At 38.2% G+C, this 21,166-nt stretch overlaps 2 protein-coding genes across 5 annotated transcripts in view; one reads left to right on the top strand and one right to left on the bottom strand.

Moving 5' to 3' along the window:
* The first annotated feature begins 492 nt into the window (after window positions 1-492).
* Window positions 493-21,166, top strand: part of LOC138175791 (GTPase KRas) — a 47,386-nt gene continuing 26,712 nt past the window's right edge. For 2 of the 3 annotated variants that reach the window (XM_069106274.1, XM_069106276.1), the window contains exons 1-2: window positions 542-700; window positions 5,251-5,372. In XM_069106274.1, the coding sequence (XP_068962375.1) occupies window positions 5,262-5,372 (111 nt within the window). In that variant the 5' untranslated portion in view covers window positions 542-700; window positions 5,251-5,261. Of the gene's footprint in view, window positions 701-5,250; window positions 5,373-21,166 lie in introns of all 3 variants that reach the window. The other variant, XM_069106275.1, reaches the window with a different exon arrangement.
* The window catches only part of LOC138175792 (electron transfer flavoprotein regulatory factor 1), a 38,075-nt gene continuing 34,065 nt past the window's right edge, over window positions 17,157-21,166 (bottom strand). For both annotated transcript variants that reach the window (XM_069106280.1, XM_069106278.1), the window contains one exon: window positions 17,157-20,412. The gene's annotated coding sequence lies outside the window, so the exon portion shown is untranslated. The remainder of the gene's footprint in view (window positions 20,413-21,166) is intronic.

Here is a 21,166-nt window from a genome sequence, read left to right as displayed (position 1 = left end):
GAGGGCTTCTCTGGTTTGGAGGGTGCCCGTGGGGAGACCCGAAGGTGTGGCAGCTCGCTCGGGGTAGATGTGTGGGAGGGGGAGGAGAGTGTCTACGACCAGACACTAGGTGAGTGGCTGGAGAGCCGCGTGGGCGGGAGTGCGGTCTGGAGGGCGGAAGGGGATTGGTCAGTTGGCAGCCTCTGTGTGTATGTGGATGGATGGGTGTGTGTAGTGGGGGGGCGGAAGGGGGCCGCTAGTCTGTCAGGCTGGGCGTGGAGCTAGCTAGCACTCTAGTCTCTCCTCCTCCGGCGTAGCTCCGCCCGCACGTGAGGTGCGCTGCCTGCACCAACTCTCTTCCTCCTTCTCCACTTAGCTCTATCTCTGCTCTAGTCTGACTCCCTCCCTCTTTTTCTCTCCTTTCACACTTCCCTGGCCGCTCCCTCCCTTCTCTCGCCCGCCCAAAAAGAAGTCGAACGCGGAACGCATCGATAGCTCGGCCTTCGCGGCTCCCATCCATTCACTCGGGGCTCGACTTGCCCAGGCGGCGGTGGTGGCGGCGGCGGCGGCAGAGGCGGCAGCAGCAGCGGTGGCTGCGCCTCGGGCTCCGGCTCCTTCTGCGCTCCCCGGCCCCCGCCATTTCAGAGTGGGCTCGAGAGCGGTACTAACGCAGGCGGCCGTGCGGGCCTGAGACCCAGCGTCTCTCCAGCGCGGAAGAGAGGTACGGGCTCCGCCGCCCTCCCTCCTGAGTCCCTGCCCGGGGTCCGACCTTTCCTCGCCGGCGCCAGGCTGGGCGGGGCGGACGGAGAGTGAATGAATTAGGGGTCCTAGCGGGGGTGGGGGAGCCCCGAGGGGTGGGAGGGACGGAGTCTTGGTGGGGACGAGCCGTGGGGGGTGCGGGGAGAGGCTGCCGCTGCTTCCTGAACGGGAATCCCCTTCCTTCTTTCCTTTCTTTCTTCCTTCCTCCCTCCCTCCCCGGAGAGCCGGCCGGGCTCGAGGCGAGCTGAAACTCGGCCGCCCCGAGGGCGGGTCCGGGCGTGGTGGAGGTTGCGCCCGGGTCTGTCGGTGGGTCGGTGCACTCCCTCCTGGCCGGCCCCCCGCCTCCCCTGCCCTTCTCCGGCTGCCTGGCGGTGTCCTCCCTGTCGCCCTTAGCATCTCCCCTAGCGAGCGAGAAACTTCTTTTGCTGTCGCTGCCGCTGCTAAGTGGCCGTCTTCCTTGTGAACAAAGACTGTGTGTGTGTGTGTGTGTGTGTGTGTGTGTGTGTGTGTGTGTGTTGGGGGCAGGAGGGGGGGTCCTTTCCCTAGAGAATTGAGTAGTCAAAGACCCCTGTTTGAGGTTACGTTGGGGAGAGTCCAGCTGCAGCCGCTCAGTTCTCAACTACCTCCCTTGTATGTGACATTTTGTAGCCTCGGCAAGTGGCAGCAGAAAGCTCTAGGTGTATGGAATTAAACCTCGCATTAGTTGTAAACGGAAAATGGTTTATCCCAGAGAATTTTGCTGAGTCAAGTTTATTTATAAGCAAGAAAAAAAATCACCCACAAACTAAAAGTGTTTATCTGTACTGAAGAATGCAGAACATGTTCATCTTAGAAGTTACTATAGTAATACCGTGTTGTAACAAAACTCCCAACATTTAGCAATGATGACCAGTGCTGAGGACTCAGTTGTGGCCGCCAAAACAACTTACTGCAGCCTTTTAATCAGGTGTGTGCATATGTTATAGCTAAAGCTCCAGACTGGCTGATGTTTACATATGCAGTAATAAGCATAGTGAATTAGAGAAGGGAAAATGGCTATTAATATCCAGACAGTCTTAACATTAGTCATTGATTGATGGCAGTATTGATGAACTCCGATTCAAAATGATAGACTTTATCAACTGCATATAGTTGATGGCAGTTAGGCATTGTTTGTAAACTAATCCATGTTCAAATGTAGTTGGTTTTAAACAGCTGACATAAGAATTTGAATTTTCAGGAAGAGGTAAATTAAAAGGCTGTTGCTTACCTTTAAACTGCTAAGTTTCCTTTCTTGGCTATGCTGTCACTTAACCTCTTTCTGACTCAGTTTTCTCATTTGTACAGTGATGAACTTGGGGTGGTGCAGTGGATAAAGTGCTGGACTTGAAGTTAGGAAGGCCTTAGTTTAAATCCAGCCTCAGACACTTACAAGCTGTTTGACCCTGGGCAAGTCACTTAACCTCTATTTGCCTCACTTTCTTTATCTGTAAAAAGGGGATAATAATAGCACCTATTTCCCAGGGTAGTTGTGAGGATCAAATGAGGTAATAATTGTAGAATACTTGGCATAGTGCCTGGCACATAGTATGAACTATACAAATGTTAGGTAGTATTATCCTACTGCTTGTTCTAGCTCCAAAAAATATATGATTTTTTAAGACTTTGATGATCTTTTCCTTTAATTTAAAATGTGATTTTTTTTTTTGCATTCAACTTTTCAGGAACTCTTCATGTGTATAGAAATTAAAATATATTCATACACATATACCATTTGTTTATTCAGTAGAAATTGATTAGGCACTTCACATAGGCAACAGCGGATACAGAAGTGCATAAAACATGAATGGCATCTACATTCTAGGAGCTTGTTGTCTAGTAAGGGAGATGTTAAGTACATGAGCAGGCACCATCAAGAGGACCTGGGTTCAAAGCTCTCAGTGTCAGTTGAACAAATAATCATTTAACCCTTCCCAAGACTCAGTTTCCTCAGTTATAAGCTGAAGGGGTTGGACTAAATGACGTTTGAGGTTGCTTCTAGCTCAAAATATATGATCATATGAACTGTGACACAAAGTAGAACATTTTAAGGGTCATTAGAGAGGTTCTATGGGAGTTCAGAAAAAAAGAGATTTGTTCCTGTTTGGAGGATCTGGAAAAGCTTTTTGGGAGGAAATGATACCTGAGGAGCTCCTAAGGAGAGAGGGAGTCTGATAAAGTAGGTAGAGATCCATCCTTGAAGCTGGAAAGACCTGGGGTTCAGGTCCTTCCCCTGACATACTTAGACTGTGTGACCCAGAGCAAGTCATTTAAACTCTCAGTGCACCAGGCAACTCCCTAAGACTATAAAAGTACAGAGAATGTGCTGGTACAGAGAAATTTCCTCACCTGGAAATTCCCTAGACCAATGAAATCACAGGGTCTGTCGTCCCTATCCTTTGAATGAAATTAGTGCAGGGAACACCGGATTTAGTGAAAACAATTTGATTTTGAATCTTAGCTTCGTTACTGTGAATCAATGGTAGAGTCAATTTATTTTTCTAAATCTTAATTTTTTTATTTCATATACTTGTCCAGATTGGGAAGCCTGAGGGAAAGAAGGCTGGACTAGATGATTTCTAAGGTTCCTTTCAGTTCTAAATCCTATGAATCTATAATGTATAGGATTTAAATTGTTAGATTTGAGGGGAATACCCTCCAGGCATGAGTAAAGGCACAGCTAGAAAGAGCACGGAACTGAGTTCAGCCAAGGTGGACTGTAAGTGCTTCATTTTGGCCATGCTATAGAGTATTATAGAATATATGAAGGACAGTAGTACAAGATAAAGCTGGAGACTAGAGCAAGATTGTGGAGGTCATAAATGTCAGACTGAGGATTTGACACTTGATGGTCAACTTGGGTTGAGTTAGCCCTTGTTTTTTGAACTTTAAGGTAAACAGGTTTTTTTTTGAGAGGCAGGAGCTAGGAGTTGAAGTTATGGCTCAGATTTTGTAAACATTTATTTAACACCTCGTATGTACCAGGCACTGTGCTATTTGCTGAGTTCACAGAGTGAAAGGAAAGAGCCCCTGCTTTTAAGGAGCTTACATTATATTCATGGAAACAACATGTGCACATAAAAGTAAATACGAAACATACACAGGATAAATATGAGTTAATTTGGGAAGGCATTAGCAACTTTTGGGAATCAGAAATTCTAGGCCTGGTGTAGGAACTGCTTGCTTAGCTTTGAAGCATGGTAAATTTTCTCCCTGCTGTTTGTTGTTGACCATTACACAAGGAGGGCCAAAATAGCATGAGCTTCCTGGCTGTAGTGGCTAAGAACTAGGCTAGTACAAGTTCCTTGTTCTTATATTGAAGGCAATTGGGTATGGAAAAAGGTAAATTCAGTTCTTTACCTGACACAAACACTTTTGGAGCTTAAGGCCCTGTTGCAGAGTAGGGCTCAAAACAGGCTGGTGAATAGTATATTTGACAAACTAGAATATTTGGATTTTGACCTGTTTGGATATTTCCTATTCTTGGGTGAGCCAAATAGATAGAACTTATGTTTTTTTTTTTTTTTTACTGTATACATGTATATTTATGTACAAACAATGAATACATTTGCATGTGCATGAATGTACACATTTAAGTAATTTGTTCAGGAATTGATATCCAGTTTTGGATTATTGTCGATTCCCTTCTAAATGGTATTGATTGACCTTTCTTATATGTACTTTTTTTTTCCTTTGGTTCCATAAAAGAAATCAATGGCTATTCCATGCGTATGTATGTACAGACATACATACACACATGTCTACATATGGGGGGCAGGATGTATATGGTAGTATATGTAATGTAGTTCAAATTCTTGATGTTGAACAAATTGAACAATTTCACCATGGGAGGGGGAATCTGTTTCTATATCCTTTAAAAATGCTTTGATTAATAAAATAATTTGTTCTTATATACTTTTAACTTTATTTACTTGTCAGCTTTGTCTGAAGCTGGCCAAGGTGTACTTCTTGTCACCTGTTCATAATCTTTGCTATAGATTTTATAGCCACTGCCATCTCTTTAGAAGCTAGAGTTTTGTAGAAAAATGACAACGGCAGCAGTTTAGGTTGTACAGTGCTGTACTCTATGCACTTCTCATCCATGAAATCATGACATATTCCAGTGAGAACATTGGCCATTCTAAAAAGAATAGAGTATGAAATTAAAAAAAACCACGCCTGTACTTACTCTGGATTGATTTTTCTCAAAATACTGATGGGAAAGTTGTCAAAAATGAAAGTCAGGTTTCTAAGATATGTAGCTTATAGTATTTTAGTAGAAATCTATTATGTTCTATTCCATTGAGGCCATTAAAACAAGTTTTACTAAAGTTATTTTCTGCCTTACATTTTTTGATTATATCCTAAAAGTGTATGTCCCTCATAAAGGTAGATATCCATTTCATTTCTGGCCTGTAGGAAAGTTTGGGCTACATTAAATTTATATATAAAGAATATTCTGCTTATGTTTTTATTATTATTTTTTGTTGTAAGGCCTGCTGAAAATGACTGAATATAAGCTTGTGGTAGTTGGAGCTGGTGGCGTAGGCAAGAGTGCCTTGACAATACAGCTAATTCAGAATCACTTTGTAGATGAGTATGATCCTACAATAGAGGTAAGTCTATTTTAAATATTATATGTGTGTGATATTACATAATGACATACATATAATAGACTGGAGCTTTTGACCAATAATACTTAGCTGAAATGTATTTCAGATCCGTGTGAAAACTTAAAATTAATTTTGAACTGCTTAACTTTTTAAAGATTTTTCCCCACTTAAATGTAAAAGCAATTTTTAACACATTTTTAAAACTTTGAGTTCCAAATTTTCTCCCTTCTTCACTCCCCACTCCCCTCATTGAGAAGGCAAGCAATTTGAAATAGGTTATACGTGTGTAGTTATACAAAACATTTACATAATAGTCATGTTGTAAAAGAAAACACAGACATACAAAAAAAACTCAAGAAAAATAAAGTTAAAAAAATATGCTTCAATCTTTATTCAGACACCATCAGTTCTTTATCTGGGGATGGATAGCATTTTTCCTAAGTCCTTCAGAGTCATCTTGGATAATTGTATTACTAAGAATAACCAAGTCATTCATAGTTGATCATCCTACAGTATTGCTGTTAGTTTGTACACAATACATGTTGTTTTGTATCACCTTCTATAATTCTTTCCAGGTTTTTCTGAGAGCATTCTGCTCATTTCATATAGCACAATAACATTCCATCAAAACCACTTATCACAATTTATTTAGTTATTCCCCACTTGATGGCCATCCCTTCAATTTCCAATTCTTTGCCAGAACAGGGCTGTTATAAATATTTTTGTATGTATATGTCCTTTTCCTTTTTTAAAATCTCTTTTGGGATACAGACTTAGTAATGGTATTGCTAGGTCAAGGGGTATGCATGGTTTTATAGCCCTTTGGGCATAGTTCCAAATTACTCTATCAAATGTTTGAATCAGGTCCTACCTGTACAAACAGTGCATTAATGTCTCATTTTCCCCACATCCCCTCCAACATTTGTCGTTTTCTTTTCTAACCTATTAGCTAATCTTAGTAGAAATCAGTTACTATCTCAAAGTTGTTTTAATTTACATTTTTCCAGTTAGTAGTGATTTAAAGCATATTTTCATATGGCTGTAGTTAGCATTGATTACTTCAATTGAAAATTGTTCATATATTTTGGTCATTTATTAATTGGGGAATGGCTCTTGTTTTTATAAATTTGACTCAGTTCTCTATTTGTTTGAGAAATGAGACCTTTATCAGAGAAACTTCACATTTTTTTTCACAGTTAGGATTGCTAATTGTATTTCCCTCTATCCTATTTTTGCTTCTGTTTATTCTATTCTGTCTCCTTTCACTGTGTCTCTCCTCAAAAGTGTTTTGCTTCTGACTACTTACTCCCCCAATCTGCCCTCCCTTCTATCACTTTCCTTTCTCTCTCTCCCCTCCCTTTCTTTTATCCCCTTCGCTTCCTACTTTCTGTAGGGAAGAGTAGATTTCTTTTATCTAATTGTGTATGTTATTCCATCTTTGAGCAAGTTCCAGTAAGAGTAAGGTTTATTCATTCCCTCTCACCTCCTCCATCTTCCCCTCCACTGTAAAAGCTTTTTCTTGCCTTTTTTATTTGAGATAATTTTTCATATTCTGCCTTCCCTTCCCCCCCCAGTGCATTCCTCCCTTTAATTTTATTTTTTAAATATCATCCTTTCTTTCTCAACTCAGACCTTTGCCCTCTGTCTAGATATACTCCTCTAAATGCCCTAATAATGAGAAAGTTCTTATGAGTTCCAAGTATCATCTTCGCATGTAGGAATGTAAACAAGTTTAACCTTATTAAGTCCCTTATGATTTCTCTTTCTTGTTTATATTTTTATGCTTCTCTTGAGTCTTGTATTTGAAAGTTATATGTTTCATTCAGCTCTGTTTTTTTCATCAAGGACGCTTGAAAGTCCTCTATTTCATTGGATGTCTATTTTTGCCCCTAAAGGATTATACTCAGTTTTACTGGGTTTCTTGCTTCTAATCCTAGCTCCTTTGCTCTCTGGATTATCATATTCCAAGCCTTCTGATCCTTTAATACAGAAGCTGCTAAATCTTGTATTATACTGACTATGGCTCCATGATACTTGAATTTTTTCTGACTGTTTGCAGTATTTTCTACTTGATCGGGGAGCTTTGGAATTTGGCTAAAATATTCCTGGGAGTTTTCATTTGGGATTTCTTTCAGGAGATGATTGGTAGATTCTTTCCATTTCTATTTCATCTTCTGGTTCTATAATATCAGGACACTTTCCTTGATAGTTTCTTGGAAAATGATGTCTAGGTTGTTTTTTATAATGGCTTTCAGTAGTCTGATAATTTTAACATTCTCTCTCCTAGATCTGTTTTCCAGGTCATTGTTATTTTTCCATTGCGATATTTCACATTGTCTTTTACTTTTTTCTTTTTTTTTTGTTCTGTTTGATTGTTTCTTGATTTCTCATGAAGTCATTAGCTTGTTTGCTCAATTCTAATTTTTAAGGAATTATTTTTTTTTTAGTGAGGTTTTGTACCTCCTTTTCCATTTGATTAATTTCACTTTTTAAGATATTTTGTCTTCAGTGAGTTTTTGTGCCTCTTTTTCCATTTGGCCCAGTCTTTTTTTTAAGGTGTTATTTTCTTTAGTGTGTGTGTGTCCTTTACCAAGCTATTGACTGATTTTTCATTATTTTCTTGCTACATTCTCATTTCTCCTCCCAATTTTTCTTCTGTCTCTCTTACTTGATTTTCAGAATTCTTTTTCAGTTTTTCATGGCCTAAGACCAATTGATATTTTCCTTGGAGGCTTTGGATATGGAGGCTTTGGATGTAGGGGCTTTGACTTTGTTATTTTTTTCTGAGTGTGTTTTCATCTTCCTTGTCACCATAGCAACCTTCTGTGGTCAAACTTTTTTTCTTTTGTTTGCTCATTTCTCCAGTCTATTTCTTGACTTTTAACCCTTTGTAAAGTGGGGATGTGCTTCCAGGATGGAGGGTGCACTGTCCCAAACTTTAGGGTTTTTGTGTAGCAGTTTTCAGAGATACTTCTAGAGACCTGTAAGTTTTCAGCTCTTCCAAGGTGGTATGGTCTAAAGAGAGGTGTTTCCTCCTCTTTTGGCCTGTGCTGTGGTCTGTGAGTGACCACAGGCGTTCCTTTCTGTCCTTAGAACTGTGAAGGGGGTCCCTGCTCCACTGGTACCTGCAAGCTCTGGTGTGCTAGTGCTCCCTCTCGCCCTGGAACTGCCACCCAGGACTGTGACCCAGATCTGAGTATGGGCAAAGCAATATAATCCTGCCCCCAATGCCCTCAAAGAGACCCCTGTAATCTTCTTCTGATCAGTTGTTTGACCTCCTTACTGTCTGTGGACTGAGAGCTCTCAAAGCAGCTGCTGTTGCCGCAGATTCAGTGACTTCCAAGGCCTGTACCTGGTTTGCCGTGGCTGGGGCTGTGCTGGAATGGCCTGTGCTGGATTGTGTTCTATTCTCACCCCAGTGGGACAGATCTTTCCTGTTGACCTTCTAAGTTGTCACTGACTGGAAAATTAACTCACCCCACATGTTTGTGGGTTCTGCTGCTCTAGGGATTGTTTTATGACATTATTTAAATTTGTTCAGAGGGGTTTTGGGGAGAGCTTAGGTGAGTTGCTGCCTTTTCTCCACCATTTTGGCTCTGCCTCTGAACTGTTTAACTTTTAAAGTGATAATGTGTACATTAATAATTCTGACTAACAGTGTCTACAAATCAGAGGAATATTAGATAAACTAACCTCGGGTTCAAGAAGACCTGAGTTTTAGTTCTCCCACTGAGAGAGTGTGACCTTGGCCAAATTGCCCCTTTACTTTCAGTTGACAACTCTTCTAAGATTTGAAGTTGTGGAACAGTTGTTCATTTCCATTGGTTAAGGGAATTTCTTCACTCTGAATTCCCTACATCAAAGGAATTCCAGGACTGCCCTACCCCCCATCCCCCAGTATCCAGCATCATAACACAACTGTCACTTTTCATTTTGATTGATATTTTAGACTTAATTGAAAAGGGAAAACTTTTGCATATTCTTTTTACATATCCTTATGTATACCTTTAAAGCATTTGTACACATTTAAATGGGAGACGTTTTCACAGGTTTTTAGAAAGTTAGAATCAAACTTCATTAGTAAAAAATAAAACTTTTGAAATTATATCTATGATAGACAAAGTATTTTCTAGTTACTAAAGTGTTAGTGAAAATGTCGTTAGAGTTCAGTCTTAGGTAATCTTACTATAAAAATCATTATGCTGATAAGTTACAAATTGCATAATTTGAGAAAAAGGATTAGATGACAGATCTGTTTAAGTACAGTATTGCCTTTTAATTTACCCAAGAAAATGTATACAATTCTACAAAGTGAAATAAGTTACTAAGCTAAGACATTTAGTTATCTTCATTGTCAGAAAATCTTTTATATAGAACCTGAATCTTTGTTTCAGTTTAAGCCCATTTTCTTCCTGAGAATGGCAACTCACTCTCTTCTATACAATAATATCTTATATACTATTGTGAGATCATTTCTTAGCCTTCTTTTCCTTAAGTTAAACAGTCCCAGACTTTTAAATCTTTTCTCCTGACCCTTACCTTATAGCATTTTAAATCATGAAATGAACTTTTCCGAAGATGTTCTTGGCACTCCTAAATTATGGCATTTAAAATTTGACTCAGTAGATTTAAACTCTTTGCTAAACTAAAAGTTTGAATTGGGAGGCATTGATGATCTTTGAATCCGATGTTTCCTTATTAGTTTATACTTTTTTAACAACTATATTGAGAGCTAAAAAATAAGTGTGAGTTTTCTTCTTGCACTGATTGGCAGGAGACATCTTGATTAATTTCAGAGACAAGAATTCATCACCTCTGATTGTGATCATACAAGGAAGTTAAAAATGTTGTCAGTCAATAAAAATTTGTAAGTACCTACTCTGTACCATGCACTATTAAGCACTAGGAATAAAAGGAATAATTTCTGCCTTCAAGGAGGTTACATTCTATTGAAGGAAGCAGTATGTACTGGTGGCTCAGAATAAATCTTTTTATGGTATCTCAGTAGTGTGAATTTTGATAAGGTAGAGAATATGGGTAAGAATGATTTAAGATAAGAGGATAGTGATATTTTGCAAATTGACAGTATATATATATTTGAAATTTTCTTCTTCATTAGCCCAGATGGAAATAAATTGGGTGAAAGTTACAAGACAAAATTTTGCTCAGTATAAGGAGAGACTTATAATTAATGCTCTCTGGAAGTCGAATAGAGAGCTTCATGATGTAGTTCTCTATCTTTAAACAGCTAGATAGATGAGACTGTTTTGGGGTGGAGGGAATTACTGTTTCAGATGAGAGTTGGGCAAGATGATCTCAAGATGATTTGAGATTCTATGAAATTTAATGAGTTTAATCTTTTTTTTGCTTGTTCTTTTTTTCATCACTGCAGGTAACTGACCCAATGTAAAAATGACCCACCAGTAAAAATTAGCATTTGGCTGCATTTTAATTTTAAAAGACTTATCTATTGGCACTGAGAAGTTGTGACTTGCCTGTGATCTCTTAGCTAGTATATGTCAAAGGCAGGACCCAGTAATAGTCCACTCTGATCTTCTGATCACTACCCTATGCTTCATATCTAAGTAGAACTTGCTCGTTTTTTTTTTTTTTAAATCAAATGCTTTATTAACTTCTAGTTTACATCATTCATTTCCTCAAGATTTTGAGTTATACATTTTCTCCCTGTTTTTCCCCTACCCACCACCCCAAAATAGCAGTCCCACTGGATATCCCCTCCTCCAATCTGATCTCTCCCATATCTTCTCCCATACCCCCTCTGACTTTCCAGGAGGGCATGGTGGATCTCTATGCCCCAGTGCCTGTATGTCTTATTTTCCAGTTACATGTAAAATAATATTAATAATAGTACATATATATATTTTAAACATTTGATTTTAAAACTTTGAATTCCAGATTCATTGCCTTCCTAGTCACCCACCCTTGCTGGGAAGATAAGCAATTCAATATAGGTTGTACATGTAAAACATCTCCATAGTGGATATATTGTAAAAGACTGACTATATTTCCCTCCCTCCTGTCCTAGCTCCCACTTGTTCTATTCTCTACTTTGATCCTGTCCCTTTTCAAAAGTGTGTGCTTCCAACTGCCCTCCCTTCCATCATCTCCCCTCTCATCCCCTTCCCCCCATTCTCCTGTAGGGTGAGATACCCTATTTAGTGTGTATGTCATTCCCTCCCTAAGCCAGATTCAATAGGAATAAGGTTGACCCATTCCCTTTTGCCTTCCTGTTCTTCCCCTCCATTGTATCCATTTTCCCTTGCCTTTTCTATATGAGATAGTTTACCCCATTCTGTCTCTCCCCATCTCCTCTCATTATATTCTTCTTTCACCCCTTAATTTCACCTTTTAAGTATCATCCCTTCCTATTAAATTGGTCCTGTGCCCTCTGTCTATGTATACCTGTACACATATATACACACTCACATATGTATTCATATGCCCATATATCCTATATAGACACACATATATGTATATATATATGTGTGTGTGTGTGTGTGTGTATACACACGCACACACACACACTTCTATTCCCTTCCAACTATTTTCATACTGAGAAAAGTTTCATCAGTTACAATGATTGTTTTTCCTTGTAGGGATGTAAATAGTTCAACTTTGATTAAGTTCCTTATGATTTCTTTTCCTTGTTTACCTTCTCATGCTTCTCTTGCTTCTTATATCTGAATGTCAGATTTTCTATTCAACTCTGGTTTTTTCATCAAGAATGCTTGAAAATCCTCTATTCCACTGTATGACCATATTCACCCCTGAAACATGATATGCACTTTTTCTGGGTTAGGTGACTCTTGGTTTTAATCCCAGCTCCTTTGACCTCCAGAATATAATGTTCTAAGCCCTTTGATCCCTCAGTGTGGAAGCTGCCAGATCCTATGTTATCCTGATTGTGTTTCCACAATATTGGAATTGTTTCTTCCTGACTGCTTGTAATATTTTCTCCTTTATCTGGGAACTCCAGAACCTGGCTATAATATTTGTAGAAGTTTTCTTTTTGGGATCTTTTTCAAGAGATGATTGGTGGATTCTTTCAACCTCTATTTTGTCCTCTGGTTCTAAAAATCAGGGCAGTTTTCCTTGAGGATTTCTTGGAGGGTGATTTCTAGGTTCTTTTTTTGATCATGGCTTTCAGATAGTCCAATAATTTTTAAGTTATCTCTCCTGGATCTATTTTCCAGGTCATTGGTTTTTCCAGTGATATATTTCACATTGCCTTCTATTTTTTCATTTGTTTGGGTCTGTTTAATAGTATCTTGATTTCTCATAAAGTCACTAGCTTCCATTTGTGCCAGTCTAATTCTGAAGGAATGATTCTGTTCAGTGAGCTTTTGATATGCTTTTTCCATCTGGCAAATTCAGTTTTTTAAGGCATTCTCCTCATTGGCTTTTTGAGCCTCTTTTGTCATTTGAGTTAGTCTATTATTTAATATTTTAATATTTCTTCAGTCAGGTTGTTGACTCATTTTATAATTTTCTTGCATGACTCTCATTTCTCTTCCCAATTTTTCCTCCACTTTTATTTGGTTTTCAGAATCTTTTTGAAGGTCCTCTATGGCCTATAACCCTCTCATTTTTCTTGGAAGCTTTTGGTGCAGGAGTTCTGACTTCATTGTCTTCCTCCTGTTCCATGCTTTGATCCTTTTTGCCCCCAAAATAGGAGTGTAAAGTTGGGTTGCTCTGCTTGCTTTGCTTCCCTTGTTTGCTCATGTTGCCACTCAATTACTTGACTTTTGGGCTTTTTGCCACAGTAGGACTCTGCTACCAGACAGGGGAGCTTTGTCCCAAACACTGAGGTTTTCTCAGCTGCCGAAGGAGTTAGATGGCTGCCCTCTCTGAAGCCTCCACATGCTCTGGCAAGCTGGTCACACACCCCAGGACCTCCACCCTAGATAGCAATCCGGATCCAAGCAGGTTAAAGCAAGAGCAATTACCCCTCAGACTGGCTGCTTGGTCCCCCCTACAATCTGCAAGCCAGGAGTTGAAGCTGCTATGTGGCTGTGACTGTGGCACCTCAGCCTCTTCTCACCCCAGGGGCAAAGACCATCTGTACTTCTGAAGTGAAGGATCCCAAAGTCTACACTGCACTGACCTCTAACTTTGTCTTTAGCCTCTTTGTGTTGATAATTCTGGAATTCTGGAAACCATCACAGCTGCTGGTGATCTGAAGTCCCTCCAGGCAGTGGCTGGTCAGGCCTGCCCTGAGGCTAAAACCTCCAACTGCGGGGAGGTGGTTGCTGGGGTTGGCTCCCAGCGCAAATGGGCTGGCCACTTCCTGATGGCCTCCCGGGCTGTCTTCAGCAGGAGGTTAGCTTCTCTGTGTCATTTTGTGGGTTCTGTAGTTCCAAAGTTTCTTCAGAGTCATCTTTTATATGAATTGGAGGAGGTAGGAGGCGGAGGCCCGAGGAAGTCCTGTTTGTACTCCAGACCATCTTGACTCTGCCCCAAACTTGCTTATTTTTAAATAGGAAATTAACTCTTATACATAATAAGAAAAAATTAATAACTGATACATATGAGCTACATATTCTGAAAGCCTTTTTCTGAAATAAGTTAAAACTTGCTGTTCCAAACTGCTAATTATATTGGAGGTTGAAGTCATAAATTATAGTATGAAAAAATATCATGTAGTTTGGTTTCCTGGCATAAATGTCATGACATATATGTGTTGTTGTGTACATCTGACTCATACCCTAATACTTTTATGAGTGAGATAATGGTTATTAAGTGCTGCAGGATTCCAAACAAAATTAAATATGGAGAACTTTTTGATATTTCTGTTATTGGGGGAAAATTACTCTAAATTCAACATAAAGGTAGCAGTCATTATAACCATATTTTGTTTGGTTCAGTTTTATTTCTCACAGTGACTGATGACTAGTTGAAAAAGGCAAGTTTTAGTTTTAGTTGTTACTGGCAAAAGATGTCATAAGGAAAGACCAATTTATAGTAATTGGACTTGAAAAATGATTTAAAAAACATTTAGCTAACATGCATACAAGATGTATGATTTTTTTTTTTTAAAGCAATCGGGGTTAAGTAACTTGCTCAAGGTTACATGGCCAGTTATTTCTGGGTGTGGTGCTAAGTATCTGAGCCCGGATTTGATCCCCAGGTCATCCCAACACTGGAGCCAGTGCTCTTACTCGCTGAGCCACCTGGCCGCCCCAAGATGTATGATTTGTTAATGACATAGTAGTATAAATAGGATTATTTTCATTACTGTGTTATTGATTTATCTATACCATACACTGTCCTGTTATAATAAATCACATTTGTATTGTGCTTTTATGTTTACAAAGCACTTTTATCACAATAATCTTGTGAGGTAGGTAATACAAATATTATTTCCCCTTGTGCTGATCAGGGAACTGAACCCCAGAAGAGTTAAATGGTTGGTTGAGGGTTTCACAGATAGTAAATGGCAGGATTGGGATTCAAACCTTAGGTCTTTTTGATTCCACATCTAGTGTTCTTTCCATTATACCATATTGCCTGTTAACATGATTAACATTGATTTACTTGATTCTGATTTGATGCCCTTTGTTCATCACATACTGTTCTATTCAGAAGGTGGATATAATAATTTGTCTTTCCCACCTCTGATGTCTGTGATCTTCCTGTCTTCATCTTCTTTTCTGCAATCTATCTCACAGTATTTCTCAGATTTAGTCTTCCTCTTTGTCACTTCTACCTCAGTGCTTTATAAAGGGGTGGGGGTGACCATGAATTCTTGAAGCATATGCCAAGAGAGTCAAGCTCTGGAAGGTACTAACTCACCCAGAAGGACTGAGTGTGGGTCTATATGAGTATTTGGGAGTGGGGAGCAGAATTTGGGCAAATTATTTAACCTTTCTGGACCTTGGTTTCTTTATCTGTAAAATGAGGAAATTCCTTAGTTGATCTCTGAGAGGACTTTGTGTTCGTTGTATGAGGACCAAACTACCCATATTGGAAGAGGTTTGAACACTGCAGTAATTGACCAAAAAACTCTTTCTAAGGGGTAGAGAGGTTGCAATCTGTATAAGTGGAAAGAATGTCCATATTGATGAAATAGTCTTTTGAAATACTAACATAGCAGGAGATAATTCTTTTGCAAAATAAGAAAAAGCTTGAGGTTGAATGGGAAAAAAACTATCAATGTTAATAAACTGTATACAAACATTTAATATAAATACACATGTATATATAAAGTGTTGATACTGCCTATTGCTATCGACAAGTACTTTAAAAATTATTTTAAGACTATAAAACAGCTCATATTACTACTTGAAATAAATGCCCTTTGTATAAAAATAGTTCATATTTTCTAATATAACAATGCTTATTAAAAATTTGATTTGTAATTACTCTTTCAAACTTATAGTGGATTTTACTAAACTTAATCGATTGCAGTATACTGCACAAAACCTTTTTTAAACATTGTGGTACATGTTAAACTGCCCGCCTTTTTTCTCAAATTCTCAGAAGAGCCCTCTACTGGTGAACATTTTACTTTTGATACTAAGTTTTAATTCATACTGGGATTTTTTTTTAGTTCTAATTTATTGATGTTTATGACAATTTTAGAAAAATATGGAAGTCTCAGAATCTTTATCTTATTCTTAGATGCTCATTAAATAGTTTGATTTTAATGATTCATGCTTAATTTCTTTTTTATGTATATATAAACTATTAATATATACACAATTGAACCAATATAGTTGTCTTTTTTTTTTCCTACCTTAAAGGATCATTCTGAAAATCACTGCAGTGTGGGCTAAAGTTACATCAGTCAATCACCAAGTATTTATTAAGCACTTAACATATGCGAGGCCATATGCTAGGAATAGGGATACAAATGAAAAGAATAAAATAATCTCTACTCAGAAAGATCTTATGTATATTTGGGAGACAAATCCATATATAAGCATGTCAATAATAAATTCAAAAGAGAATGTATAAAAACACATGATGTAGTAGATAGGGCACTACCTTATCATCTAGCTTATGCTGATGGTGATGATAATAGAGAAGTATTGTTTTGCTGCCGAACTTCCTTAGAAAAGCCTCTGAAATTGTTTGTTTCTTTGAAAAGCAAAAATAACATAACATTTTTGTTAATGTGTTGCATCTTAAACCTTTTTTAATATAAAATTTTAAAATGTAAAACCTCAAAGATGACCGGTCAGTAACCATTTATTAAAGTGCCCGTTATGTGTCAGGTGCTGTGCATAGTGATGTTCATTACTTTGGTGGATCAATGACCTCATCACCAAACATTTCTCCAGAGGTGCAGAGCTGAAACCATCCATCCCTCATACAGTATGACCCTCTTCCCTGTCTTCCCATAAGTCTAGCAGGTCTACCTGATGTGCCAGAGGCACTAGGTCTTTAAAGTGAGTGAGTACCAGTGCTGCATGCAGTCTGTCAATCTGGTTATCCTTCACTCTTGCTAGTTTATTAGAAGCCTGTTTTCTTGGTTATATAGCTCTTTGATATTTTTATACAATTTGCACTAAGTTTTTTTTGTTAGTAAGAAGTAGCAAAATACCTATACCTGCTATGCATCTCTTGCCCTCTTGATGATCATGCAGCTTTCAGTTTTTCATAATTGTAGTAAATATGCAAAAGGATTTTTAGAAATTTTGAGATTGTACCTTGATTTTATTGGTATAGGGCATTCCTCCTTAGGAAACTTGCTTTCTTAATGCAGATTGGCATTTGCTCCATAGTTTATGATCTTGCAGAACTGCCTGGGGTCATGAGAAGTTAAATGACTTGCCCAGGATCACATGCCAGGATGGATCAGAGACAGAATCTGAACTCAGTCTTCCTTAGTTAGGCCAACTCTTTGTTTCAATACACAGTGTCTTTATCAAAGCAGATGTTGATTTTTAAAAGAGGGGATTTTATTTCAGAGAGTCTTGGGGTTGTTGAAAATGCTATGTAGTTTTCCACATGCAATCCAACTTGCTTGTTTTCTCATTTAATTTGGGGCCCAAAACATTGTTCATGTGCAGTGTCCATATAGGGCATTCATTCTGATGGACCAGTTTAATAGCCTGTCTTACCAACTGCATTGCATAATCTGGATAATATGCTAGTCTTCATCCACTTGGTTTTTTTCTCTGTGAATTGATAGGCCAGACTTGAATGGTTTGGAATCTACATTGCGCTGCAGTGTTCCTTTAGGACTAGATAGGTAGCTCCCCATGACAGTGGTAAATTCCAGTGTATGTTAATATTTTTATGCCTTGCTCTGTGTTTAATTCCACAGGTGGTCACCTAAAGTTTTCAGGAAATCCCATAAAATTTTAGCATATATAAATGGAGGTATCTTTTTGGAAGAGAGCCTTTAAGCCTTGATTTTGTTTCATGAATCAGAATTTTTAAAAAATTAGCATACAGAAATAGTATAAAAAATAAATACAGTGAACTCGTATTACTTCCTATGTCTTTGTTTTGTGACTATAAAAGATGTCTGATGTAGAATATTATTTGTGAAAGTCTGCCTATTTCCTTGTTTTCATTTAGCATGTCCTAGATGATGTGCATAGATAAGTTTTTGTAGGGATAAGAAAATAGGTGTATGAGTTATAGTTATTTATGTCCTCCTTGTCATTCCTCTGCAGGTGCACTACCCTCTCCCCCAGCAGTAATACCTTCTGTCTTTGTTTTGTTTTTTTGTTCCAGTCAGTGCTCTCAAAAATGTATTGGCTCCAACATGGACTTCTTCTGGGCATACTTTACTCTAACTGTTCTTCCCATATTTCTTTTCTTTACAGTAGAATATAAGCTCCCTGTAGTCAAGGACAGTTTTTTATTTTGTCTCTGCATCCCCAGCTTAGTGTATATTGAGTGCCTAAGGAATTTAATGTGTATTAAATTGAATTCTTTAATGCATTTTCTACTTTCTCCTGCAGTACATTGATTAGAATCAGTATATGGGAGGTCCACTGCCATTGAAAATAGCTATAGAAATGGTGACAGATTTTTGCCATTTTATTTTAATCTGTTTACCAGTTTCATCTTCAGATGGGAAGTGAAAGAAATAAGCATTTACATATAACATTCATAAGTGCTTTTTACAGATATTTCATTTGATCCTCCCAACAGCCCTGTGAAGTAGATGCTATTATCCTCATTTTACAGTTGAGGAGACCAAGGCAAACAAGTGAAGTGACTTGTCACCACACAGCTGGTATTTGAGTCTAGATTTGAACTTGGGTCTTCTTGGTGCCAGGCTAAGCACTCTGTCTACATATCTATCCTGCTTAATTGGGTCTTTCACCAAGCTTTCTGTAAATTTGTCATTCCTGCTACTGTTTGCTGCTTTAAATAAAATCTTTCACCTTCCCTACTCCTCGCCAACTTTTTAGTTTTTCTAGTCAGCTTATATTCTAAGGTGATATTGCTCTTGGCCTGCTGGTTGAGAGGTTTCTAGGCTTTTTTTGATCTCTACATTTATATGAACTTTCTAGTCTGGAAAAACCAGTGATCTAGTCTGCAGATTCTTTAGCTGTATCTCCTTCTTTCTGATGATACCCTCTTACTCTTACCCTGTTCCTTTTCTGTAAACTTCCCTGTCCATCTTCCATGTCCTATTTCCAAATTTGGTTCTTTTGTGTCGAAACTCTTTCAGGCTAGAAACTTGTAGTTTCTTAACTGGAAGGTTGGAAACAATCAAACCCATTTAAGTGAAACCCCACTTCCCTCAAAACATCTGAGCCACTGTGATCCAGAAACTCCTGTGAAGCGTGCTATGGTGAGCTCCTCAGTGATTTTTTCTTCATGCCTCTTGTCAATTCTATTTTAGAGGCATTAGTCCCAGCCCTAATCTGAGGGAGTTGATGGGCTCCCTTAGTACTTGTCCTTTGTCGTCTTTGCCCCTCACTCCTTGGGTATCTCCAGCTAAGTAACATGGCCTTTTGGGTCTTTCTTTGAACACATTAAACAAAAACAGGCCTGTTGTTTTTAGCATTGTCTACTTGTCTAAGCCCTTTTACTCTCAGCAATAAGATCCTGTCAGTTAACCTTCTTTCTTTATTTGCCTTTTGGAGGGAAGTTGGGGTTAAGTAATTTGCCCAAGGTTACACGGCTATTTTGTGGGTGTTAAGTGTCTGAGGCCAGAACAGAACTCAGGTCCTCCTGACTTTGGGCCGGGCTGGTGCTTTACTCACTGTGCCACTTAGCCGCCCCCAGTTAACCTTCTTTAGGTAATGATTATAGACTGTTGGTGTCTGTTCCTTTATCTGTTTTCTGTTGATGGATTATTTTAAATAGATTAGATCAGTTTTAACAGCATGGTATATCTTCTCATCTTTATCCTAATGTGTTGATTTTCATTTTTACTCTACAAGTTAGTCTGTACACAGTTGATTTAGAAATGGTAACCACATGAATAACCAGTTGTTTCCATGTCCAGATGAATTTTCATTTTTTTGATGTTCATTATTTGCCATATCTAACACCTTCTGAATCTCTTTTTTGAAGAAAGTATTCATGATGTAGATATAAGTTTTGGACATCTTCCATTTCTTAATCCTGAGCCCTTTTCCAGTATATTTTTCAACATCTCCTGTGTTTACCTTTGCATTGAAATTGCTAAGTATTCACGTGGTATTGTTTTTATTTGGAGGGTCTTCATAGGACTCTTCTACCTCCTAGTCCTCTGCAACTGATGTCACATAACTTACCTTGCACTGCAATTAGACAGAGATGAAGTACCCCCGTGAAATACTTATTACCTTAAGACACACAAAACTAACTCCACCAACTCTCTTCTGTTTGTTTCTCCATAGAAAACTTCCTTCCATTTAGGTGCAGCTTCCTTATATCTTTTGGATTCAGTAGACCAAGCAGCAATGTTGGTCTTAATATGATTCACTTTTCTATATTCAGTAGCATCTCAACTTGCTGGTCATTGGACAAGGACTTCACGTTTAGAGTACAGTTCGTTTTAATGGTTACATATAGTATAAAAAACTATTGTCTTTAGGATTCATTGATTCCTTTTCTGTTGCTCTCACTGCAGAAAGGGAAGAGAGGACAAACAAAAGTATAATGGCTATTTTAATTTTATCTTAGCTTGGTTTTCCACAAGAATTCAGCTACTAATAATGAGTCTACTAGTGATGAACATCTTTCTTCTAAGATGGGCTTGTCCTAAGACAAATATTTTGGGAGGACCATACACAAAGGTGTTCTATAATGGCAGAATTTACCAGAACTAGTGTTTTGCTCCTTTAGTCTTCAAGGATCCAATGTTGTTACCATTTCTTAATTAGGATTCAGAGTAGGACTTTGTGGAAGCTTATTGTTCATACACACTTTGAATGGTATCCATTTAGTAAATATTTTAATTACTCCGAGTGTAAATTAAATTGGAGAGTCTATATACATTAGAAATCTATCGGAATTTTCACATATCCAAGTCTAATAGCAGCCAGGTTTGTGGAAGTATGGAACAAGAAAAGAAGTGCACATGGACAGTAGTAGTAATGGTTTTGCCTGTTTGTGATGTTGATTGGACAGGGTTACATTATTTTGTTTAATTTGGAGTCAGGAGACCTGGCCTGAGTATTTTTATAACTTAAAAATTTTATTTCTGTTTTCTAGTGATACAGTATATGCTTTCAAATATGTGAACAAGCACCAGAAAGTACAAGCAAAATAAAACCCAAATAAAACTAAACCCCCAAACTCCATAAACAGTTTAATAAAAAGCATTAAAAATGGTTCCAAAAACTTGTGCATATAACTGTACCTTTACCTTTCTTTCA

Source organism: Petaurus breviceps, unplaced genomic scaffold (assembly GCF_028583685.1).
Source record: "Petaurus breviceps papuanus isolate PSGF00001 unplaced genomic scaffold, PetGlider_PUasm1.0 79, whole genome shotgun sequence".
In the NCBI taxonomy this organism is placed as follows: Eukaryota; Metazoa; Chordata; class Mammalia; order Diprotodontia; family Petauridae; genus Petaurus; species Petaurus breviceps.
Note: the sequence above shows the minus strand (reverse complement) of the source record. Positions and strands in the feature narration are given on the sequence as shown.